Source organism: Terrapene carolina, unplaced genomic scaffold (assembly GCF_002925995.2).
Source record: "Terrapene carolina triunguis isolate 2854851 unplaced genomic scaffold, T_m_triunguis-2.0 Scaffold193, whole genome shotgun sequence".
Taxonomy (NCBI): Eukaryota; Metazoa; Chordata; order Testudines; family Emydidae; genus Terrapene; species Terrapene triunguis.
This window is the reverse complement of record NW_020664544.1, coordinates 1,059,277-1,080,267: the sequence shown is the minus strand read 5'-3', so window position 1 is coordinate 1,080,267 and position 20,991 is coordinate 1,059,277. Positions and strand designations below refer to the sequence as shown.

The following is a 20,991-nucleotide window of genomic DNA, read 5'->3' as shown; positions in this document are numbered from 1 at the left end:
AGGGACACGCCTGGGACGAACAGGTGTTGATTTCATTCCACCTACCCCCAGCCGGTAGAATAACCAAAAAAAAGAGACAAAAACTAAAGTTATCGTCAACATTTTACTTAACTCACTTCAAAAAACGGCAAACTGACCAATGACTATAAACGTTCACAATGGTGGCTACTATAAACACACAGGATGATATTGCCACACCCATGATATCAAAACCAACCCATTTAAAAGTTACCAAGCCCGGCACGCTGTGCTAGGCGGGCCTTTGGGTGCATTGTTTCCCTAGAAACGTCATTGATTTTGTGACTACTGACTTCACATTATTTGGCAAAAAAGGGCAGCGTGGGATCATCGGTCTTAAAATGCTTTAAAGTCATGAAATTCTAAACTAATGAAGTCTAGAGATGGTGCAACTTCAGCGGGCACTAGATGCTTTCACAGTGGATATGCTGGTCTACAGAAAGTTTCAGTTGAGCAAATTTACACGTTTTCACAAGTTACTAAAGATCTTGGAAACTGCCAGAGAGCCATTAAAATGTAAAATCACATGATTCCCCCAACTCTCACATTGTTCACAAAACCAGGTGAACTCTGCTCCCAGTGGGGGCTACAAACCTGATTTGGCATTAGGTGGAGTTACAAATTTACACTTTTGGTGGGGACCACAGCACAGAGGTCCCTGCATTTTAACCAAAGAAGAAGTAAAAGCAATCAGTTTAAAAGTAGCTCATTAATGTGGGGCATAGCATCTGTTAATGCTACTAGAACTTAACAGGCCCTGCTCCAAAAGAATGTTAAAAAGTTAACAGATGCTATTTTCAAACATTTACTGCTGCAGAGGATTCTGCATTTCCATCCTTAGGAAGCAGCAGCACTTTAGAAGATTTTATTTATTGATTTATGTGTGGGGGAGGGGGAGAGACTGGCCAGGTCAGGAATATTCCAAAGAATTATATTTAAGCAGCCCGAGTACCACTTGTGCCACAGCTGAGAACAGACATCCCCGTTTGTTACAATGGGTTAGCTCTCCCTTTCTGCACTGCAGCAAAGAAAGCACTTTGACCTAGAGGTGCTCATCACCCATCCATAGTTATATATCATTTGGAGGGGTTCTGCTACAAAAGTAATTTTCTTCAGCACAGAACATTAAAGAAAAAATGTCCCCCTACGTCTGCAGAAGGTGTTGGTTTTCTATCTGGCCCTAAAAGACAGGTAGACTGCCACTAGTAAAGACAAAATATCCTGGGACCAACACTGCTACAACACCCTATACTAGTAAAGACATAACTCATAAGAATTTTCAGAGATTTAAGTGGAGTACGGCATTCTTCTTCAGCCTTAAAAGCCATGGTGGTGACTACACAACGGACAAGGAGGGCTGTAATGAGTATGGAAATATGGATCCAAAAATTCACAACATGGTGTGTATGAAGCTTCGTTTTGGAGCCTGCGCTGGCACAAGCAGTGGGAATAGTCTGGGGAAACCTACACTGCTCATCATGGATTGGTTTATTTTCTCCTCTTGACAGCCCCCATAAGAGGCTAGTAACTTCTAAATAGGAACAATGAAGTATAGAGAAGCAAAGTTACTTGCCCGGTGGCAGAGGCGGCCATCCGTAGGAGATCCGTGCTCAGAACACCGCTGTCCTAGCTCTGCTCGTACCACAACACTCCCCCATAACGCACAGCCTTTTTGGGGGGTTGGGGTCAAAGGAATGGCTGAAGAAACGAGTCTGTGATACAGGAAGTGTTGTTAGTGCTTCAGGGAATAAACTGGGTGTTCACAGACTCTTAAATCGCTAGTAGATGCATCTGAAAATAGACTAATCATTAGCACTGAGCATTGTTTTTTCAGTTCTAGTTTTGATTATGCTGATTGCTTACAAAGAGATGCAATTAAACAGGGATGTTTCAGAGAACACCACCACTCTAGATTTATATTGACTTGTTTTACCCTGATTTGATACAATTAATCTACCCTGTTGTCTAATAAAGCCAACTGAGTTTAGAGCACTTCCTCTGACTTGGGGAGCTGCAAATCTTGTTTTAAAGTACTTAGGGTCACCAGAACTTCTGAACAGTTTTACAGCATGGTATTAACACCAATGTGGAGTGTAAAAGGCTGATTTCATACAAGGTTTGTTCTTCCTCACAGCAGAGAAGAGGAAACAGTAGGAAAAAGGCAAGATATCACATAAGAGTTAAATACTTTTTCCAGGTTTAAAAAAAGTCAACTTGTCACGTTGTACCTGAAGTTTGAACCTCTGGTGCTGTAAGTTACTCATGCAATAGTTGTACAGTTTGGCACAGGGAGAATCCATTTTCTTCAAACAATCTGCAAGACATTAAGTCTTATGACAAAGTTCATGTCAGTGTTTGCAAAGTGCTCACATAGGGCTTTTGTTTAACAAAACTACGGCATGCAAGTTTGCGTTAGGGCTTTACTAAAGATATGCATGCCTGGCCTCCTGCTGTGCTTGGTTCCAGAATCTAGTGCTTCACATGGTAAGAGGCAGCTCCTCTTCCCTATATCACAGGCCTCTCAACCCCCAAAGTGAGACTGACAACCTGTCCAGCGTGACAGATTGAGATCTGCTCTCTACACCCATTCCATGCCCTTGGTGAAAGGCAGTTCCAGTAACATGGTAGTTTCCTGCAATATGCTCCTCTTACATTAAAGAATTATTCCCAGAAATTCCCTTACCAATAAGAATTAAAATTTCACTAGATCAGCTGAGGAGGACACCATCAGAGCCTTGTAGGTGAGCAGAATGACTATACTAAGTAGATTTTAGAATCTAGTCCCAGGTTAATGGTTTCAAACAATTTAAAGTGCTAGTTAGTGGCTCATTTAGTTATTGCTCCCAAGTATTATGGGGCAGATTCTAGTCTTTTGCATGTATTAATGTAGCCTGCAAGCCAAGAAAAATGGCCATTTACTGACAGGAAAGCTGCAGGCAGTGACAAGAGACTCCTGAGAAGGCAGCCTACACAGAGCACTTTCTGTAGTCATATCCATGGTACTGGAATAATCCCAGCCACACTGGATACCACAGCACTGAAGCAGGAGTGTCGGCAGAGGCAGCTAGAAGCAGGTCTGATAGTAGGTAAAGGGCACTGATTCCTTTCGAAGCTCAGTGATCAAGATCTTTGTATTTGTAATGAGAATTTTAACACTGTATAATAGCCAAGTACATACAGTATCCAAATTAACCCAATTAAGGATCTGGGGTTGGAGCTATTTCTATATTTTGTTTTCAATGCCAATTTAGGCCCAGGTCCATTTTGGTTATTATGAGGTGCCCTTGCTGCACCATAGCTAAGGTTGACTTTTATCCTACTGATTGATTTGATACTAATTATGGATAAAACATCCTTAGTTTTTTTCTTATTCATAACCTAGAAAAGTCACCTAATTCCTGAATTTAAATCCAATACCAACACATGTCCATTTTATAGCTTAGATTTCTATATGGCCATGATTTCCAGACAGGTAGTCTACATTCTGCCTAACTTTGACTTAAAAATGCACCAATAAAATGAAAGCTAGAATTGAACTGAACAAGAGAATTTCCCTGAAGAGATAAGCTGCTTGCTGCACAAGTGTAATCGGTATCAAGTTCTATGGCTTAGAAAAGCATTGGGAAATTTAGGGACTGGATGGCTCAGGCCAGTCAGTTTACAGAGCCTCCCCTTCAGGTTGCTGGCTCAAGTCTAAAAGTGACCAAAATCGTCACCAGCTCCTAGTTGTTTGGTGGCTTGTGTGACATGAACTGGCAGTCTAGTGACCAGGTGTCCTCACTGCACAATACTGCCTCAGATTGGGCAATGTCACAGAGGCCAAGAACTAACTGGGCCATGGAGACTGAATCCCCTCCACCCCCCTCAGGCAGGAGGAGTTCCAGGGCAGGGCAGGGTATGGAATGTAGTATTGCTGTTGCCCAGGCGGTAGCTGCTCTAGAGTCAAGTGAGAGAATTTAGTTCTGCAGAGTGTTAATCCAGCACTAAGCCCCTTCCTTTTAGACAGGCAATGCAATCGCAGGTGCTGCACAGATGCTCCCCGAAGGACTGGGACCAGCACAGTAGATGAGTTATTGCCATTATGACTTTTATAAACTAGCGTCACTGGAAAGCTTGGGTTTTGATGGGAGCAATATGAATTCTGTCATTACTTGGGAGGAAACTGCTTTTGCCATTAGATTGTTTTTTTCTACCCAAGACAGCTGGATACTGCTGAGGGAGGAGGGAGAAATGTCAGTTGTTTTTATGCGTGACTTAGGAGTAGGGAATTTTTGTTTTAAAGTTAAAATAGCATAATCCAGGTTTCTAAGAGGAAGCCAGTCCTGTTCACCTTCTGCTGAGTGTCTGCATGCGAGAGACTGGGCTGGTGCAGGAACATTCCTAACTGAGATTGAAGTCGGTCTGCCAAGGGGCACTAGAGCTGCAGACACACTCAGCAGTTATTGTTTCAAGTGAGCAGGTTTGGTTTAGGGCAAGGAGCGTCACAATAGACAATGCAGAGTGATGTGTGGGTGCTACTGGGGCTATCGCATCAAAAGCCTCTGCCCTGTGAATTACCAAAGCATGGTTTATTTTGAAATCCAAGCTAGCCCCACAAATTCACATCACAGTGATGTATCCAGCCAGGATTGGTTGCCATACTACTTGTACCCACAGGAGACCATTTAGATTACTGTACAATGCTTTTTCTTCTGAAGATTTCCCTCTGCTACTCATGACAGAAAAATCAGAAGGAAAGGAAGTGTGATTGCTTACTGGCCTCGGGAGCCAGCTGGATCCAGCTGGATCAGCTCGGACTGATCCAACAGTTCAAAGTCATCCCCTTCTGCATCAGTGTCCAAGTCAGAGCTGGAGGTTCTAAGATAGGTTTTTGTGCCTCTCTGGGGATTGTCACTGTATACAGGGCCTGGCTGAGAGGCTCCTGACAAGGCTAATTGTATCATGCCTCTGGTGACAAATCCAGCTAAGTTATTTGTAAGATTGTGTGCAGAGGGCAGTGCCCCTAGTAGGAGCGCAGGGACAGCTGCTTCTTGGTCATACGGGTGACGTAGCTCTTCCATGCCCTGCGAGCGGTAAGCAAGGCTGGGAATCCCAATGCTGGTGTCATCTTCATCATCTATTCCAGTCACCTCTGGATTTATGGAAGGGAAGTCAGGGAGATCCCTGGCAAAAGATTCTTCAGGGTCACTGTGACCATCAAGATCTAGAAGGGAACAAGAAACAGCTGTAAGCTTATAGCATGGGCTATCCAAACCCATCAGGCAAGTGCCACAGACAGTGTCATACTGATCCCCTGCAGAGTTCAGCCATCTTTGATGAAAGAAACCATTATCCTGGTCCCCAAACACACCACCCGCTTGCCTCCTCTGACCAAGCTACACTTAGCGTCACTTTTCTTTGGCAGGCACGACAGACAAAAGTTGCTTTCTTATCCAAGAGAGTGAGGATACTGCAGGGGACAGCTAGTGCGGAGAGAAAGCATGTCCTCCCAGGCTTCTTTCACCGTCAGCCAGCAGAGGGTGCTCAGATGTTGAACCCTCTGAGATTAAGGGCTCAGCTATATGAGTATATTGCACTGGTTTTACTATAGGTGTTACATTTTGAACTCATTTAACTAAACTGGTACAAACCCCTGTGTGGACACTCATCTCGGTTTAAACCAGGCTTACTTCAGTTTCTCTCAAGTTAATTAGGAACTGATTAAGGTACACCAGAATAAGCATCTACCCAGGAATTTGCATGGGTTTAATTGCCTTAGTTTAAAGGGACACCTTTTAGTTAAACCAGTGCCACATTTCCACACTGAAAAGGCTTAGATCATGTGTGTGCCTGCCCTGGCAGACACTCTCTAGTCAGACCATCTCGCAGAAGGCCTAGTCTGACAGCTCACATTCCCTCTTTGGGTAGCTGTAAACAGAATATGAATATTCCTTAAAGCGGAGAATTAGCTGCCTCCATTCACTAATGGCGTGAATAGGAAACGTGCTAGTGCTGTCACTTTGTACCAACATCAGGTTATGCTGCTCTTCCCAAGCACTCTGTGCCATATCTAGGCACCATATGTGGAAACTGGATCTATTCAGACAGGACAGTGAGCTCTTCATCCTGTGGCAGGTAGCAGGTGAACATTATACACCAGAGCTCAATTCTCAGGGAATGCATCAGGTCTATTTTCCTCATTTCAGGGTGGTGGATGCTGAGGAGGGAAGAGTAGAGTCCCTTTGCCTTTAGGAGGCTGTTTCTTCTCTCTCACCTTCAGATCCCTCAGTCAGTGGAGTTTGTCCCCTTGACAGGTTAAACGTCCCATTCTCAGTGTAGGAAACTTCAGCATCTGAATGCTCAGAGTCGGAGATAGTCAGTTCCTTAGCAACTACAGAGTCATCCAGCTTTGAAGCAGAGAAGAAAACACAGTTAGAAGAACATCAGCGCTACTGGCTCAGATTGTTTCTGTGATCCAAGCTAGAAAGATTCTGATGACCCAGCATGACAGGCTCCCACATGAGACTTGCTTGCTGCTTTGCTACCCCATGGCGGGTGAAGGAGGGGGTGTGGGGTGCTGGCTCCACACTGCTCTGCAATACCCTGATGGCCAATCCAGGTGCAACATCTGGCTTTGGACAGGATTCAGAGCAGGGGTGTGGAAAAGGTAACGGATGTACCTTTGGGAGTTGGGTCCTTCAGACGGAAGGACTGGAAAGTTCAAGCTTTTAAGATACACAGATAAGATGTGGGTTTAATTAAGTGGGCTGGGAGCACTGCAGCCAGACTAATCTCGGAGCACAGGAAGGCTTGACAGTGTATGAAAGCCTGCAGCCAGACTCTGCCCAGATATTCCTCTCCACCTGATACCCTAGGCTTGAGGCCAGAGAGCATTCCAAGGCTGCAGTTTTATCACAAACCTGATTCAGACACACCAAAGCCATCAATGCACTGCAGGCTTTCTTGCTTGATTTTGAAATTTGCAGAGATGCCTGGTTACCTTGGGACAGAACGCAGCAAGTTCTTCTTCACTGTCAGTCCCAGCATCAGCAGGCTCCCGGTTCAGCGCTCGCTGGCGCACTGCCATGAGTCAAAGCAGAAATCTCCCATTATTCCCAGGGCAGACAAGGCAACATTTAAGCATAACATTACGCACAGCAGAAAGTCACTTCAAATGTAGACCAAAGGGTGTCAATCTACCACAGCTCAAAAAGCTGTTGTGTTAAACGGGGGCTCTCTAGTTTCTGGTTTGGGCTGTTGCAGAACTAGTGCCAAATGGAACATGCTCAGCAGCAACCTCACATTGGAGAGAGACGCTACAGGCAAAAATCAGCTTTCACCAAGCAGCACTTAGTGCCCTTGTGTTCCCATAGCTGAGAAAGGGGGAAAGGCTGGGAGCCAGTGGGAATGTGTAGAAAGCTCTCATCTGAAGCAGGGACCCAGTGTAGTTGCACAGCTTCATCTCTGTGGAGGGGCTGCGAATATTTGACAAGAGGACTCAAAAAGAATGCTGAACTACCCATGCGGTTGCTGTCACGCCCTATGATTGGGGGATCACGTCAGCAACTGTTTGTCGATTTCAAGGGCCGGCTGTTTGGCTAGTTTCAGACACTCTTGGAGTCTTACATTGCTTCACTCGTTGCTTTGACATCATGTAGCCTCGAACGCTGAAATCCAACCGCTGCAGAGCTGGCTCCAGCTTCATGTACAAGCGCTGCCCCAGTCTGTGGTACACGGCGAGAGGCCACAGCAGGATGAAGAGCACTGAGGTAAATGGGGAAGCTGGTTAGAAACTGGCCTGTGCTACTTAACAGATCTGTCAATCAAGTGTTTTGGGATGCAGTATAAAGATTCAAGACTCAGTTTTGCTGTGCTGTATGCACACAATCCAGTGCGTCAGAAGCTAGGTAGAGAGCAGTGCAGATCTGTGCCGATTTACTAGAACTAAGATAGCAATCAACATGCTAGAGCATTTAGAGCATGTATCTGCCTAGACAGACATGCACCTAGAGCCTGTTTGGGGCTCGCTGGCCAATCTGTCCTAACACTAACATTCTAGCACAAGAGCAACGGCATTTTACATTCTATTTGTCAGAATGTTAGCCGTTCATATCAGCTGCACCTTTGAGTCTACGTTAGCGATACTGCCCCAGCGCTCTGTATACAACCCCTTGTTTGACTGAGGAATATTGTACTTACGCATAAGGTATGAGAGCAAGAGTCCAGGAATGTATCGGCCCAGAACAGCCAAGAACGTAAAAACTCCACACACTAAAAGGCAAAACTGGAGGCATAGGAGAAAGCATGAGTTTCCATAGCATTAAAATAACGGAATCAGGTGACTTCAGCTGGTGTAACTGGTTTGTTTTCTAGAGAGTTCCAGCCAAGAAACAACAGATCAAATATCAGCAACACGGTTTGGATACTCCGGTCTTCTTAGGCGATCCTATTTCATTAGGAGAGGTACCAACACAGTCTCATTTTAAGAGTTTTTGTCTATCATCCCAAGACACCTTGGCAATTTAAAGGGAACTTAAGTTACTGCTCACTGCTGTAGGCAGGGCAGGATTCTACAATGTCTGTGCTGACAAGCAGATGTAAGGTTGTGGGAGACGGTCCCCTCCAAAGGCGGGAGTAGGGGCGTGTTTTATGAGGCTGTGATCACAGTAATAAGCATTTAAGTATTCAGCCTCTTCATACTACCCATACAATCGCAGATGTCACTAGGCTAACACTGGTTCTATAGGACTTGAGGGGAAAAAAAAGATTCTCAAACCACTTTCTGGCTTGGTTTTTAAGTTATTAAAAGCCAGACTCAGAGAAAGAACTGTGAGGTTAATAGCAGACACTTCAGACCAATACCCACAGAAGGAACAGCTACATTTACTGCTAAATAAAACAAAATGAAATCGACAAGCAAAGATGCCACCTCCCCGCCCTGCTCACTCCTACGATCGATCCCTTCCCACCTCCCCGTCCCGTTCACTTGTATGCTCGATCCCTTCCCACCTCCCTTTTTCAAAATGGGAGCTCTTCAGGGCAAGGAACATCTTATGTTTGGAATACACTTACCCATTCTGGATGCTCCTGCAATTCACAGAGTGGCTGTCTGCATCAAAGATTAGATGCCGAGTGTTTAGTTTGCCCAAGCAAGTGTGCTCTTACCTTGCCGGGATTTTGCCTTTTGAAAACGAAGAGATTCCTTAAGAAGGTGACCCCAGTAACCCATCCATCAGCTAAATGGTGACACAGCTCCGGCACACTCAGCAACTGAGGGTGAACATAGCCCCAGCTACAGAGAAGGCAGAATAATTAGTGAGCAGGTGTCTACTGAGCCACATGGTGTTACTAAACTGACCTTAATATAGGGCACTCTTCACTACAGAAGCATTGTTTCAAGACCACTTTCTCCCCCCTCCACCAGCTGCCCAAAGTCTGGAAGACCAGACCTAGTATTTGGAAAAATCCAATAGCTAGACCCGTATGCCATTCAATATGCACCCCATTTTTCTTTAAATTACAGACAGCTAATAATTAGCTGAGTACTGCAATTAGAATGCAAGAACTTGCAAGTTGTTGGACGTCAAAGGCAGCTGGCAGGCCTCATGTTGTGCAAACTCCCATAGCAATCACGTGCATCCGATTAGAGCACACAAGGATTTGGGGATCACTAACACAGCTTAGAATGAGTTGCAGTGAAATGGAGGAAAGCCCTGCTTGAAGATTCAGCTACGGCTGAGGCAGGGGGATTTAGCCAGTACAGTAGAGTTATTTCTTGGTGTGTACACCTCCCCACTGCCTGTAAGAATTCAGTGCCAAGTTTCTAAAGAGCCCTATGACCTAGTTGGTGGAAATTCGTTGTCACTACTGAAAGGCTACTTTTGGCAGTGTCTGCTGGTGCTCATTAACCTTCGGTCACATGGTATCTGTGCCTTCGGAAGAGTGCTTCCTCCTGTGCCAGGTCACTTGCAAGAGAGACATGCTTTGCTGACACTTGATTAGGTGGTTTTCGAACATTTGAGGAGTTTTACAATGTAACTTTTGAAAGACCGATTTGGCTATTTAGTGCACGTGAACAACAGAGCCGACAAAAAAAGCTAACAGACTGTTAGGAACCATTAGCAAAGGGATAGATAAGAAGACAGAAAATATAATGCCACTATATAAACCCATGGTACACCCACATCTTGATGTGCAGTTTTGGTCCTCCCATCAAAAAAAAAAGGCATTAAAATTGGAAAAGGTACAGAAAAGGGCAACAAAAATGATTAGGGGTGTAGAACAGCTTCCATATGAGGAGAGATTTAAAAGACTGGGATAATTTGGCTTAGAAAAGAGACGACTAAGGGGAGACATGACAGGTCTATAAAATCATGAACGGTGTGAAAAAGGAAGTGTTATTTACCCCTTTATATAACACCAGAACCAGGGGTCACCCAATGAAATTAATAGGCAGCATGTTTAAAACGAACAAAATGAAGGATTTCTTTGCTCAGTCAACCTGTGGAACTCATTGCCAGGGGACGTTGTGAAGGCCAAAAGTACAACTGGGTTAAAAAAAGAACTAGATAAGTTCATGAAGGATAGATTCATCAATGGCTATTAGCCAAGACAGCCAGGGACAGAATCCATGGTGTGGGTGTCCCTAAACCTCTGACTGTCAGAAGCTGGGACTAGACCGCACAGGATTGACAGAAATTGCCCTGTTTATCCCCTCTGAGACATCAGGCATTGGCCACTGTTGGAAGGCAGGATACTGGGCTAGATGGACCATTGGTCTGACCCAGTCTGACCATTCCTATGTAAGCTGTGCCTGGAGAGAGGAAAGTACTGTTATGGAGGACAAAACCCCAAGAGAGTTCTAGTTTTGTTGTTAATGCCGCACTCAGGGTCTCACTAACTACCAGGGAAGCCTGCAGTGCATCCAGCTCTGGTCAGAGAAGTTTGACAAGTTTCTCTTGTTTCAAGAAGGGTTATTCTGTCACTTGCAAGGAAGCTCTCAATACACTTTAAAGGCACAACAGAAAACTTTTTTAACATAGTGGGGTCTTTACAAAGCTGACGTGAACATTATCCCCATTTTACACAGCGGGCTGTGTGGGCAGGGAGAGATTCAGTGACTGGCCCAAGGTCACAACCAAAGCTTGTGGCAGAGGCAGAACAGAACCCCCCACTCAACGCTTCCTCTGAAACTGAGCAGATATGACAAACATGTGCAAAAAATGAGTAAGTTCTGTCATCATAACAAAGTACCAACACAGCAGCAAACCAAAACCACAAAAAAAAAAAAAAAGAAGAGGGATTTAATTAGCGTTCCATACCTCTCATTGTCCAATTCGTCAGATCTTGCCACTAGAATATTAAGAACAGACACTGAATTAGTTGCAAGGAATTTTGCTGTAAGAATGTTTAGCTAATGGGAGTTTAACTTGTATGAGGTTGAGAAACAACCAGTGTGATTGATAAAGGTAATTAACCAAAAATCTGTTGCTCTGCATCATATTCTCATAGGACAGGCCTCCCCTCTGTGTCACAACAGGTACCATTAGAGAGAGTGACTGGATGGCTATTCTGTTCTGCAAATCACTAATAGCTCATTTTAGTCTTAACCACAAGCAAGAACTACCAGTCCTGTTTCAACATACAGCCTACACACCCATTACTGTACTGGGTGTGCTGAGGGATGGACAATTTGCTCATAATTTGGAGACATCCAGGAGAGCCTTACTTCCTGGATTGGGGTTGATAAGTGACCCAGGGACAGGCTAGCTTAGAGAACTGGCACAGCTCAGGGCTACTGAGGGACTTGAATATGCAACCCTCAAGATAAGTAGAAACAATTAGCAGCACACAGCCACCATAAGCCTGCCTACCTTCCAAAGAAAGTTGATGCCAGGAATCACTGCCAGCTTCTATGCCTCAGCTTGTGTTGTCTCTTGGAAGATAATATTAACGCTTATTACCTAACCTCGACTAGCTAGCCAGGGAGTTACCCCTTGGGAGCCTGCAGATCACACACCGATTTGTTTTTAGGTGGTGAACGGGCTGTGCATCAAATCTTATCACGTGTTCAAGGCAAGGATGGCGGAGTTCTACGTTAGAGCTGGTGATTTACTAAACACTTTGGTATTCAAGTAACTGACAGTTCTTGAAGATTCCGCCCCTCTCAGAATCTCCAGAATGAGGCTGGGTCTCTGACAACCACCATTTACTACCTTACAAACACTCTGAAAACAATTTCCAGTGTGTTCAAGTGAGAAAACTAATTCAGTCCTATCCTGCAAGCTCTGATTTCTTAAATTGGAAGCTCGTTGGGGCAGACTTGTGTCTTCTGTGCAGTCAATCCATTGTGGGCACTACTGGAATATCAAAGTGTGTCACTGACTGGCTCCTCACGTAAGCCAGCCACTGGGAGGAGCCAAGCTGAGGGGGGGGTCTGTGCTATGCCCCGCCCCTCTGATATAGGCACCTGCTTCTGCTTGGGATTCAAACCCGCTCTTGGCACGAGGCACCTTGTGCAAGGAGAGGAAGAGGAGAAGGATGACGACCCCCCTCAGAACTCTTAGCCAAGTGGTTAGGGCCCTCAAACTGGGGAGGTCTCCACACCCCAGATAAGTCCCCCCTCCACCTCACGGGGGAAGGGATTTGAACTGGGATCTGCCACGTCTCAGCTAAGGGCCATAAACACTGGGCTACAGGATACTCTGATGTGGGGCTACCTCACTGTGCAAAAATAATTTTAAAAAGTCATTGGGCCAGAGAGCAACAAAACTGCCCGCACAAGCCCACAGCCATGAGAATGACTTGCAGCCGAATGGGCCGAGCACTCATCCAGGACCTGGGAGACCCAGGATCCAGTCCTCCTATTCCAACAACTTTTTACATTATTTATTCACTGTGGAACAGCTTCATTAGGAGCGGGAGAGAGCGTGCATCTCCCCTCAGGATCGCATAGCCCACAGATTAGAGCACTCACCTGAGAGGTAGTAGACCCCTGTTCAAATTCTCTCTCCCAGAGGTGGAGGGGGGACTTGAACCAGGGGTTCTCCCACATCCCAGGTGAGCAGCCTAGCCACTGGGCTAGAAGTTATGAGGGAAGCCCCCGCACCAGCTGTTCACATTTGTGGCCTACTCTGAGGCAGTTTAATGGATCAGGCTCCACAGGCAAGCTAGACAGAGGGCAGGTCTCCTTTCCCCAGTTCGGGCACTGCACCAGGGCTGAGGCGTTCACATGCCAGCATGGGACTGCAGTGCACATGCTCGGGGGCAAAAACATAGGCATCTAGCGAACTTTTACTGCAAAAGCTTAGGTGCCGAGCGAGTTTAGGCACATGCAGGGTTTGGCAGCAGCTCTGCGGGGATTTTGCAAGTCCCCGTGGGGCCTGGTTCTGGGATTTACCCGCATAAGTCCTTTTGTGAATCTAGCCCTTTGTGACTCTGTCCGAGACATATTTAAAGCCAAATGGTGCAGAGAAAGAGCGCATGGTAGGAAGTTGAGAAACAGGTGTCATTTTCAGGGGCCAGCTCTTACTGCTGCATCTTACCTTCAATTTCAGGCCAGATTTTATTCTTCCATTGATCTAAACAAACTATTATTATCAGGCCAAATGCAACCAAGAACACCAGCCGAAGGGAAGTCAGTGCCAAAAAACTGCAAAAAAGAAGCAGAGAAAGAATCAGCAGTGAGCACGTGCGTCTGTTTCTACTGTTGTACCAGGCCTCTCAAATTAGCACCTCTAGCTAAATGCACTGACCAACTGGGTTGGGTGAAATACGAAAATAGCTCGTTTGGTCTTTGGGGGCAGCAGACATCTCAAATCAAAACTGGTATCAGATCCATGGAACTGGATATTCCTGTTACTCGGGTGTTCTGCGCTTATCCCAATTTATTTCTAAAATAATTTTATATTTACTTTAAAGATACCAGTTTTATCTTACTCTCCGCAGCAAGGCAGTATGAGAAGAGTGATGTGTGCACCACTATAATTAGTCTGTCGGCATTTCCACAAGCCACGCTGACATTAAAGATGCCTGGCTTTGTGCGCTATTCAGGATCTGGCAGATGCCTCCAATTCCCAGTCAAAGTGGTTTTTGAATTAATCAGGAATTGGGAGATGCAAAATAATTTTATTCATGAGTGTTCTTCGTCTTGTATCCATTACACCTCGGACTAACCAGACAGCCTGGGAAAAGAGTTATATGATGGAGGAAGGGAGGACAAACCAGTCCTCCACTCACCTAGCCTGGGCAGCAGGAGTGGTTGTTTTTACACCAAGTTGCCTCTAGAACCCTAAAGAAATGTTTCATGTTTGCTCAGGGTTTCTGTGCCACATGGCCTCAGTTTATAGCTAGTCTGATGGAGGCCATCAGTGGTCCCAAGGAACAAACTGTCACCTTCCTCCTCACTTTCTAGTTTAAAAGGTAGTTAGTTTTGAGAATTGAGGTTTTCTGCTTGCAGACGGGTCCCTCCCTACGAGACTCCTACTCCCTACACAGAATCATAGAATATCAGAGTTGGAAGGGACCTCAGGAGGTCATCTAGTCCAACCCCCTGCTCAAAGCAGGACCAATTCCCAACTAAATCATCCCAGCCAGGGCTTTGTCAAGCCGGGCCTTAAAAACCTCCAAGGAAGGAGACTCCACCACCTCCCTAGGTAATGCATTCCAGTGCTTCACCACCCTCCTAGTGAAATAGTGTTTCCTAATATCCAACCTAGACCTCCCCCACTGCAACTTGAGACCATTGCTCCTTGTTCTGTCATCTGCCACCATTGAGAACAGCCGAGTTCCATCCTCTTTGGAACCCCCCTTCAGGTAGTTGAAGGCTGCTATCAAATCCCCCCTCATTCTTCTCTTCTGGAGACTAAACAATCCCAGTTCCCTCAGCCTCTCCTCATAAGTCATGCGCTCCAGACCCCTAATCATTTTTGTTGCCCGCCGCTGGACTCTTTCCAATTTTTCCACATCCTTCTTGTAGTGTGGGGCCCAAAACTGGACACAGTACTCCAGATGAGGCCTCACCAATGTCGAATAAAGGGGAACGATCACGTCCCTCGATCTGCTGGCAATGCCCCTACTTATACAGCCCAAAATGCCGTTAGCCTTCTTGGCAACAAGAGCACACTGTTGACTCATATCCAGCTTCTCGTCCACTGTGACCCCTAGGTCCTTTTCTGCAGAACTGCTACCTAGCCATTCGGTCCCTAGTCTGTAGCTGTGCATGGGATTCTTCCGTCCTAAGTGCAGGACTCTGCACTTGTCCTTGTTGAACCTCATCAGGTTTCTTTTGGCCCAATCCTCTAATTTGTCTAGGTCCCTCTGTATCCGATCCCTACCCTCTAGTGTATCTACCACGCCTCCTAGTTTAGTGTCATCGGCAAACTTGCTGAGAGTGCAGTCCACACCATCCTCCAGATCATTAATAAAGATATTAAACAAAACCGGCCCCAGGACCGACCCTTGGGGCACTCCGCTTGAAACTGGCTGCCAACTAGACATGGAGCCATTGATCACTACCCGTCGAGCCCGACGATCTAGCCAGCTTTCTATCCACCTTACAGTCCATTCATCCAGCCCATACTTCTTTAACTTGGCAGCAAGAATACTGTGGGAATCCTGAACTTAATGGTGCTCATCTGGAATTGTCAGCTGCTGAAAAGACTCTAAAAAAGTAATTATCAGTTTGACACCAGTACCCCTAATTCCCATCCTCAGCTGCTGAAATAGCTCACAAGCTCAATGTCTGTCCAGTCTTCAGCTTCGCCTCAGGCTATTAAGTAAATCAGTCAAGTGGTAAGACTAGCTGATTTTGTAGAGATTATTGCTTAATTATGACAATAGTAAGGTTCAGTACCAAAGCTCTTATCTATTTTTAATCACAGTCATCTGGACTATTCAGGACACGTGTTTGTCTAGCATAAAGCACCAGCTGGTAGGGCCAAGCAAGTGACAGGTCCCATGGAGGGAATTCACAGGGCAAAGATCAGGCAAAAAGACAAGTTGCATTTACCATTAAAAAAGTTTGTTGTGGATTGATTAGGGACAGAAAACTGATGGAATCAGAAGAAATGGTGTGTAGCTCATCTCCATATGGCTATTTTCCCACTTGTGCTCAAATAGCATGGTCAGACCATGGTACAATGCCAGTTAGAGTTTAAAATCCATACCAAAACAAGCAGACATTCCAGTAGTTTAAGAGACTAAAGAATTAAACACTCTACGAATTCAAAAAAGGTCAAAAAGACTGGGACTGTTCAGTTTAGAAGTGACAACTAAGGAGAAGGATATGACAGAGGTCTATAAAATCATGAATAGCATGGAGAAAGTGAATCAAGAAGTCTTATTTACTCCTTCCCATAATTCAAGGACCAGGGGGTCACCCAATGAAATGAATAGGCAGCAGGTTTAAAAAACCAAACATAAGGAAGTACTTCTTCACAAAACACACCATCAGTCTTTGGATCTCATTGCCAGGGGATGTTGTGAAGGCCAGAAGTATAACTTTGTTGAAAAAAGAATTAGATAAGTTTGTGGAGGATAGTCCATCGAGCCAGGGATGCAACCAGATGCTCTGTGTCCCCCTAAACCGCTGACTGCCAGCAGTTGGGACTGCATGACAGGGGACAGATCACTCAATAACTGCCCTCATTCAATTCCCTCTGAAGTCTCTGACACTGGTGGAAGACAGGATACTGGGCTAGACAGACCATTGGTCTGGCCTGTATGACCATTCTTATGTTGTGTTCTGGCACTAGATTCTCCCCCCATCCCGTGATATCTTGTAAGCTGTGAATCCAGTTTTGGAAGAAAAGCAGATCATTTAAATTCCACAGCCCAAGGTTCAAATACTCAGCAGTCAATAAGTCAACATGAATAAGCCTGCCTTGAAATCCATCCAGACAAAGACACAGTGCAAGAAGTAGATGCACAAAGGAAAGCAACAGAAATGGTTGAATTCTGAAGATTAGATAAATGCCTAGAAGAATCAGACTGGAACATGACCAAAAATACAACAGCAGGACATAGATATGCCATCCTATGCCAAACCTCAGCACGTAGGCTATTTTGTTTTTGTAAGAAAACACACAAAGGGTCAATTATAGCCTAGCAATCATTAACTACAGCTAAGTGGGTCTACGCAGTCATTTGATTAGGAGCGCATGCTAACAGTTTATCCCTTTCCCAAATGGTGGTTTAAATCTGGAGATTATTTGTTGAAAACCCAGAGAAACAGATATTGCATAGAAGAGGTAATTTCACATAAGCCTTCCTACCAGGGCCCGGTATTAGACAAATGCCACAGTTAAGTGCTGTCAAAACAAGAGCATGTGACCCTTCATAACCATAAGTGGCTGATTGTCCAATGAAAGCAGTTCCTCCTGACAGTCACAGCGTCACCGATTCCCCTCGCTAAGGTCACTTCACAATTCCCTCTTGGAGGCAATGCAGATGGAAATCGCCATGGAAGAGTAAAACCAAACTAATGAGGCATTTGGATACCACTGAGAAGCACAGTGCATGAAGCTATGAAGATAATTGCCTGCAGCTTAAATATCAGGGATCGTTTAAACTCCCTTGACACAGTCACGTTTTCTGTATAAACGTCCTAACAAGAGCGTGTCCAAGAACTCCAGCAGAGTTATGGTTACATACGGAGACAACTTCTCTTTTAGGCATTTTTATATTAGAACTTTAAACCAGGGGTTCTCAAACTGGGGGTCGGGACCCCTCAGAGGGTCGCAAGGTTATTACATGGGGGGTCGCGAGCTGTCAGCCTCCACCCCAAGCTCCGCTTTGCCTCCATCATTTATAATGGTGTTAAATATATAAAAAAGTGTTTTTAATGTATAAGGGGAGGTCACACTCAGAGGCTTGCTGTGTGAAAGGGGTCACCAGTACAAAAGTCTGAGAACCCCTGCATGAAGCGCAGTAGCCTCTTCGCAAGACATGCGTTGGGACTTACTTCCCCATTACCCTCCCAACCATCCTGTCCATTACAATGTGCTACAGCTACTCCTGCCACTGCAGCTGCAACTTGCTTTGTTCATGTCAGTGTTCGGACAATGACAATGGTACCTCCAGGCAGTGGCAACTTTGAATAATTACTTTGTCTCACTACTTCGTTCCTTGCCATACAAATGACTCCCAGTTAGTCCTTTGTGGGGCCCCCGGAGCCGGATATTGAGACTGAATTTATGAGACCACTGCAATAACCAGTCAACGTAGAAGCAAGTTAATAGATTTCTTTGGGCAACAGTTCCCAGTTTTGAACAGTCTCACACTGACTCAGAAAACAAGTTACTACCCAGGACTACCAGAGTGATAACTGGGTAAAGGATTGTACAATAAAACCTTCTGAACGTGTTTTTACGTGCTTATCCTTCTGCTGCCACCAGTGTAAAACTGGAGTTCAAACAGCATTGTTTTTGTAACACTGCCTGGAGATTAAACAGACTCTGAAAACTGCCAGATGAGACAGCCTTCTGATTAACACCTGGAAGCCCAAGCTGATCATCAGGAAACCCTGTTATACATTTCCTACTTTTTGTGAATGTTATTTCACAGTGGAGACCTTGACCCGAACATTATGTGCTAGAAAGGGCTCCCAATGTCGGCCACTTTGAATCTTCCCTCTTCCTAATCGTGTGACTTTGGCCAGTCGGAGCCTACTCAAGAGTTCCAGGCACCTCAGGAATGGGACCCCCATCGACCATACTCACACTTACACTGCTGCATTTTACTGCTTTTAGTCTAACTGAAGAATTGTTTCTTACATGAAACTGCCAGCTGGCCAAGGCTTTGCCATGCGAACACAGCTAGATGGACTTTGCTTGACTTCACTATTGAGATTAAGTGTTACTTTATCTCCCATTTCTCTGTAGGGTCAGACCCAGTGGCCTAAGTTGTAGTCAGTTTCACCATGAAGGGCTGGTTCCCCACAACCCCTATGCTCAGCCCCTGGAGGGAGGATCTACACTTGTAATTACCCAGAAAGCAATGCTCTTTGGTTAACTTATTAGCATTGGCTCAGGCTCCCTTTGGACCTCATCATTCTCTCGCCATCAGAAGGTTGGTGACTGATGTAGGATGTGGAAAATCCCCAGGGAGGTGAGGGGAAGGAGCAAGAGAACAGTGCTACAACCATCACAAAAGCTTTTTCTTTTGTTTCACGTCAGCCCCCTCCCCTCCTCTCCCCCAGCTGCATGAAGCTGTTGGAAGACCATGGCCAGAGCTACGAAAACATAAGACACTTGAACATCCATTCTTGGCACAGGGCCCTGTTAAGGAAGTAGAGCCATAGACTACCAGAAACATACACCACTGACCCAAACTAATCACACACTTCTCTTTATTAGAACAGCTCAAACTCGCCTGTTTCTCTACAGGAGAAAGACAATGCACTTGTTTCTCTGTAGGAGAAGAGGAAATGGCTATTTACTGGAACTAGCCAGCACAACTGCCAACGACTCTAGAACTTCCCGTGACCGGTTTACTCATTTCATGAGAATCCACTCACTGCAACAGATTCTGCCAAGTCGCTGACAGACCATTTGACTCTAATCACACAAACATTAAACTAGGTTTAGTTTAGACTTAAGTAGAAACCGGTCATTACTGACAGCAAACTGTATGTACAGGACATTAGTGTCCTAGACCGAGTCAGTCGCGAAAACTACTCCCATTGGGAATGGATTAGGCCTGGTCTACACTACGGGATTAATTCGGATTTAGCAGCGTTAATTCGAATTAACCCTTCACCCGTCCACACAACAGAGCCATTTAGTTCGAATTAAAGGGCGCTTTAAATCGATTTCTGTACTCCACCTCGACGAGCGGAGTAGCGCCAAAATCGATTTTGTTAATTCGAATTAGGGTTAGTGTGGCCGCCACCACCGAATTAATGTGGTTAAAATTAATGGGGTAGTGTGGCCGCACACCACCGAATTAATGTGGTTAAAAATCGAATTAATGTGCTTAGTGTGGCCGCGCACAATCGAATTTATACAACCTGTTTCCCAAATTCGAATTATCTAAATTCGGATTAATCCCGTAGTGTAGACATACCCTTAGTCTCTAAGGTGCCACAAGTACCCCTGTTCTTTTGGCGGATACAGACCAACACGGCGGCTACTCCGAAACCTTAGCTAATAACAGTCTTCCAGGCGAAGTGGCAGGTTGGTTTTCCATGTCCACAGGCACTATGCTCACAATCCCCGGCGGGACACACCACTGACACGTGGCACGAGTCGTTCTTGCGGCAGCATTACAAACCATCACCCAGCCAGCTCCGAACGGGACACGGGGCAGGCGCCGGCACGAGGCTCGGCGAACGGACGCTACAGAGCAAGACCCGGATCAGCAGCGAGTGACTCGCCCTCGGTTTACAGTCACACATCCGCATCCCCCGGAGCGCCGCCGGCGGCTCGCTCGAGCTCAGCCCCGGCGAGCTCAGCCCCGGCGAGCCCCGTTCTCCGAGCTCCTTCCCGGGCCCCGAGTAGCTCGCTGCGGGCCCGGACTCGCCGAGCACCGGGCGGGTGGGCGGCCCAGGCGGGAGATGAGCGCAGCTGCCCCCGCGGCCCCGACCCCCCCGGCCCGGCCCGGCCGCTCTCTCTCACCAGAAGGCGCCGTGCGCGCCCGCCCAGCCCAGCGCGCTGCGGCCCGGCCGCTCCCAGACCAGCGCCGCCTGCAGCGCGCTCAGCAGCGGCTCGTAGGGCCCGAGCCGGGCCCGCAGGGCGGCGCTCAGCGCTCGCACCCGCTGCTCCCGCTCGCCGGGGCCGCCCGCCCGGCTCCCTCCGGCCGCGGCCTCCATCGCTTCCCGGTCAGGGGATCAACATCCGCTCCGCGCCGGTACGTCACAGGCGGCCCGGGTCAGCCCTGCCCCGTCGCGGGGTTACCAACCGCCACCCCCTCGCGCCGCGATCGGCATGGCGGAACCCAGTAGGGAAATGCAGAGCGCAGCCATCTTGCTATACGGAAAGGCGGTGTCGTCCTGCT

General features: G+C 46.4%; 2 protein-coding genes across 3 annotated transcripts in view; both read right to left on the bottom strand.

Annotated features, from left to right (window-relative positions):
• Nucleotides 1-1,346, bottom strand: part of PSMC3IP (PSMC3 interacting protein) — a 6,320-nt gene extending 4,974 nt beyond the window's left edge. Inside the window, exon 1 of the mRNA XM_026654654.1 lies at nucleotides 1,319-1,346. Coding sequence (XP_026510439.1) covers nucleotides 1,319-1,346 — 28 coding nt within the window. The remainder of the gene's footprint in view (nucleotides 1-1,318) is intronic.
• RETREG3 (reticulophagy regulator family member 3) lies at nucleotides 1,205-20,938 on the bottom strand. 2 transcript variants are annotated; one of them, XM_026654715.2, is made up of 11 exons: nucleotides 20,613-20,938; nucleotides 13,542-13,648; nucleotides 11,319-11,349; nucleotides 9,163-9,289; nucleotides 8,197-8,281; nucleotides 7,624-7,761; nucleotides 6,998-7,077; nucleotides 6,272-6,404; nucleotides 4,774-5,221; nucleotides 2,247-2,332; nucleotides 1,205-1,730 (listed from the first exon to the last, which is right to left on the bottom strand). In XM_026654715.2, the coding sequence occupies exons 1-10, from the start codon at nucleotides 20,804-20,806 to the stop codon at nucleotides 2,275-2,277; spliced, it is 1,401 nt and encodes a 466-aa protein (XP_026510500.1). In that variant the 5' UTR covers nucleotides 20,807-20,938; the 3' UTR covers nucleotides 1,205-1,730; nucleotides 2,247-2,274. The 2 variants fall into 2 exon arrangements, with proteins under 2 accessions (XP_026510500.1, XP_026510499.1); XM_026654714.2 differs by having other exon boundaries at nucleotides 1,205-2,332.
• Nucleotides 20,939-20,991: the final 53 nt, after the last annotated feature.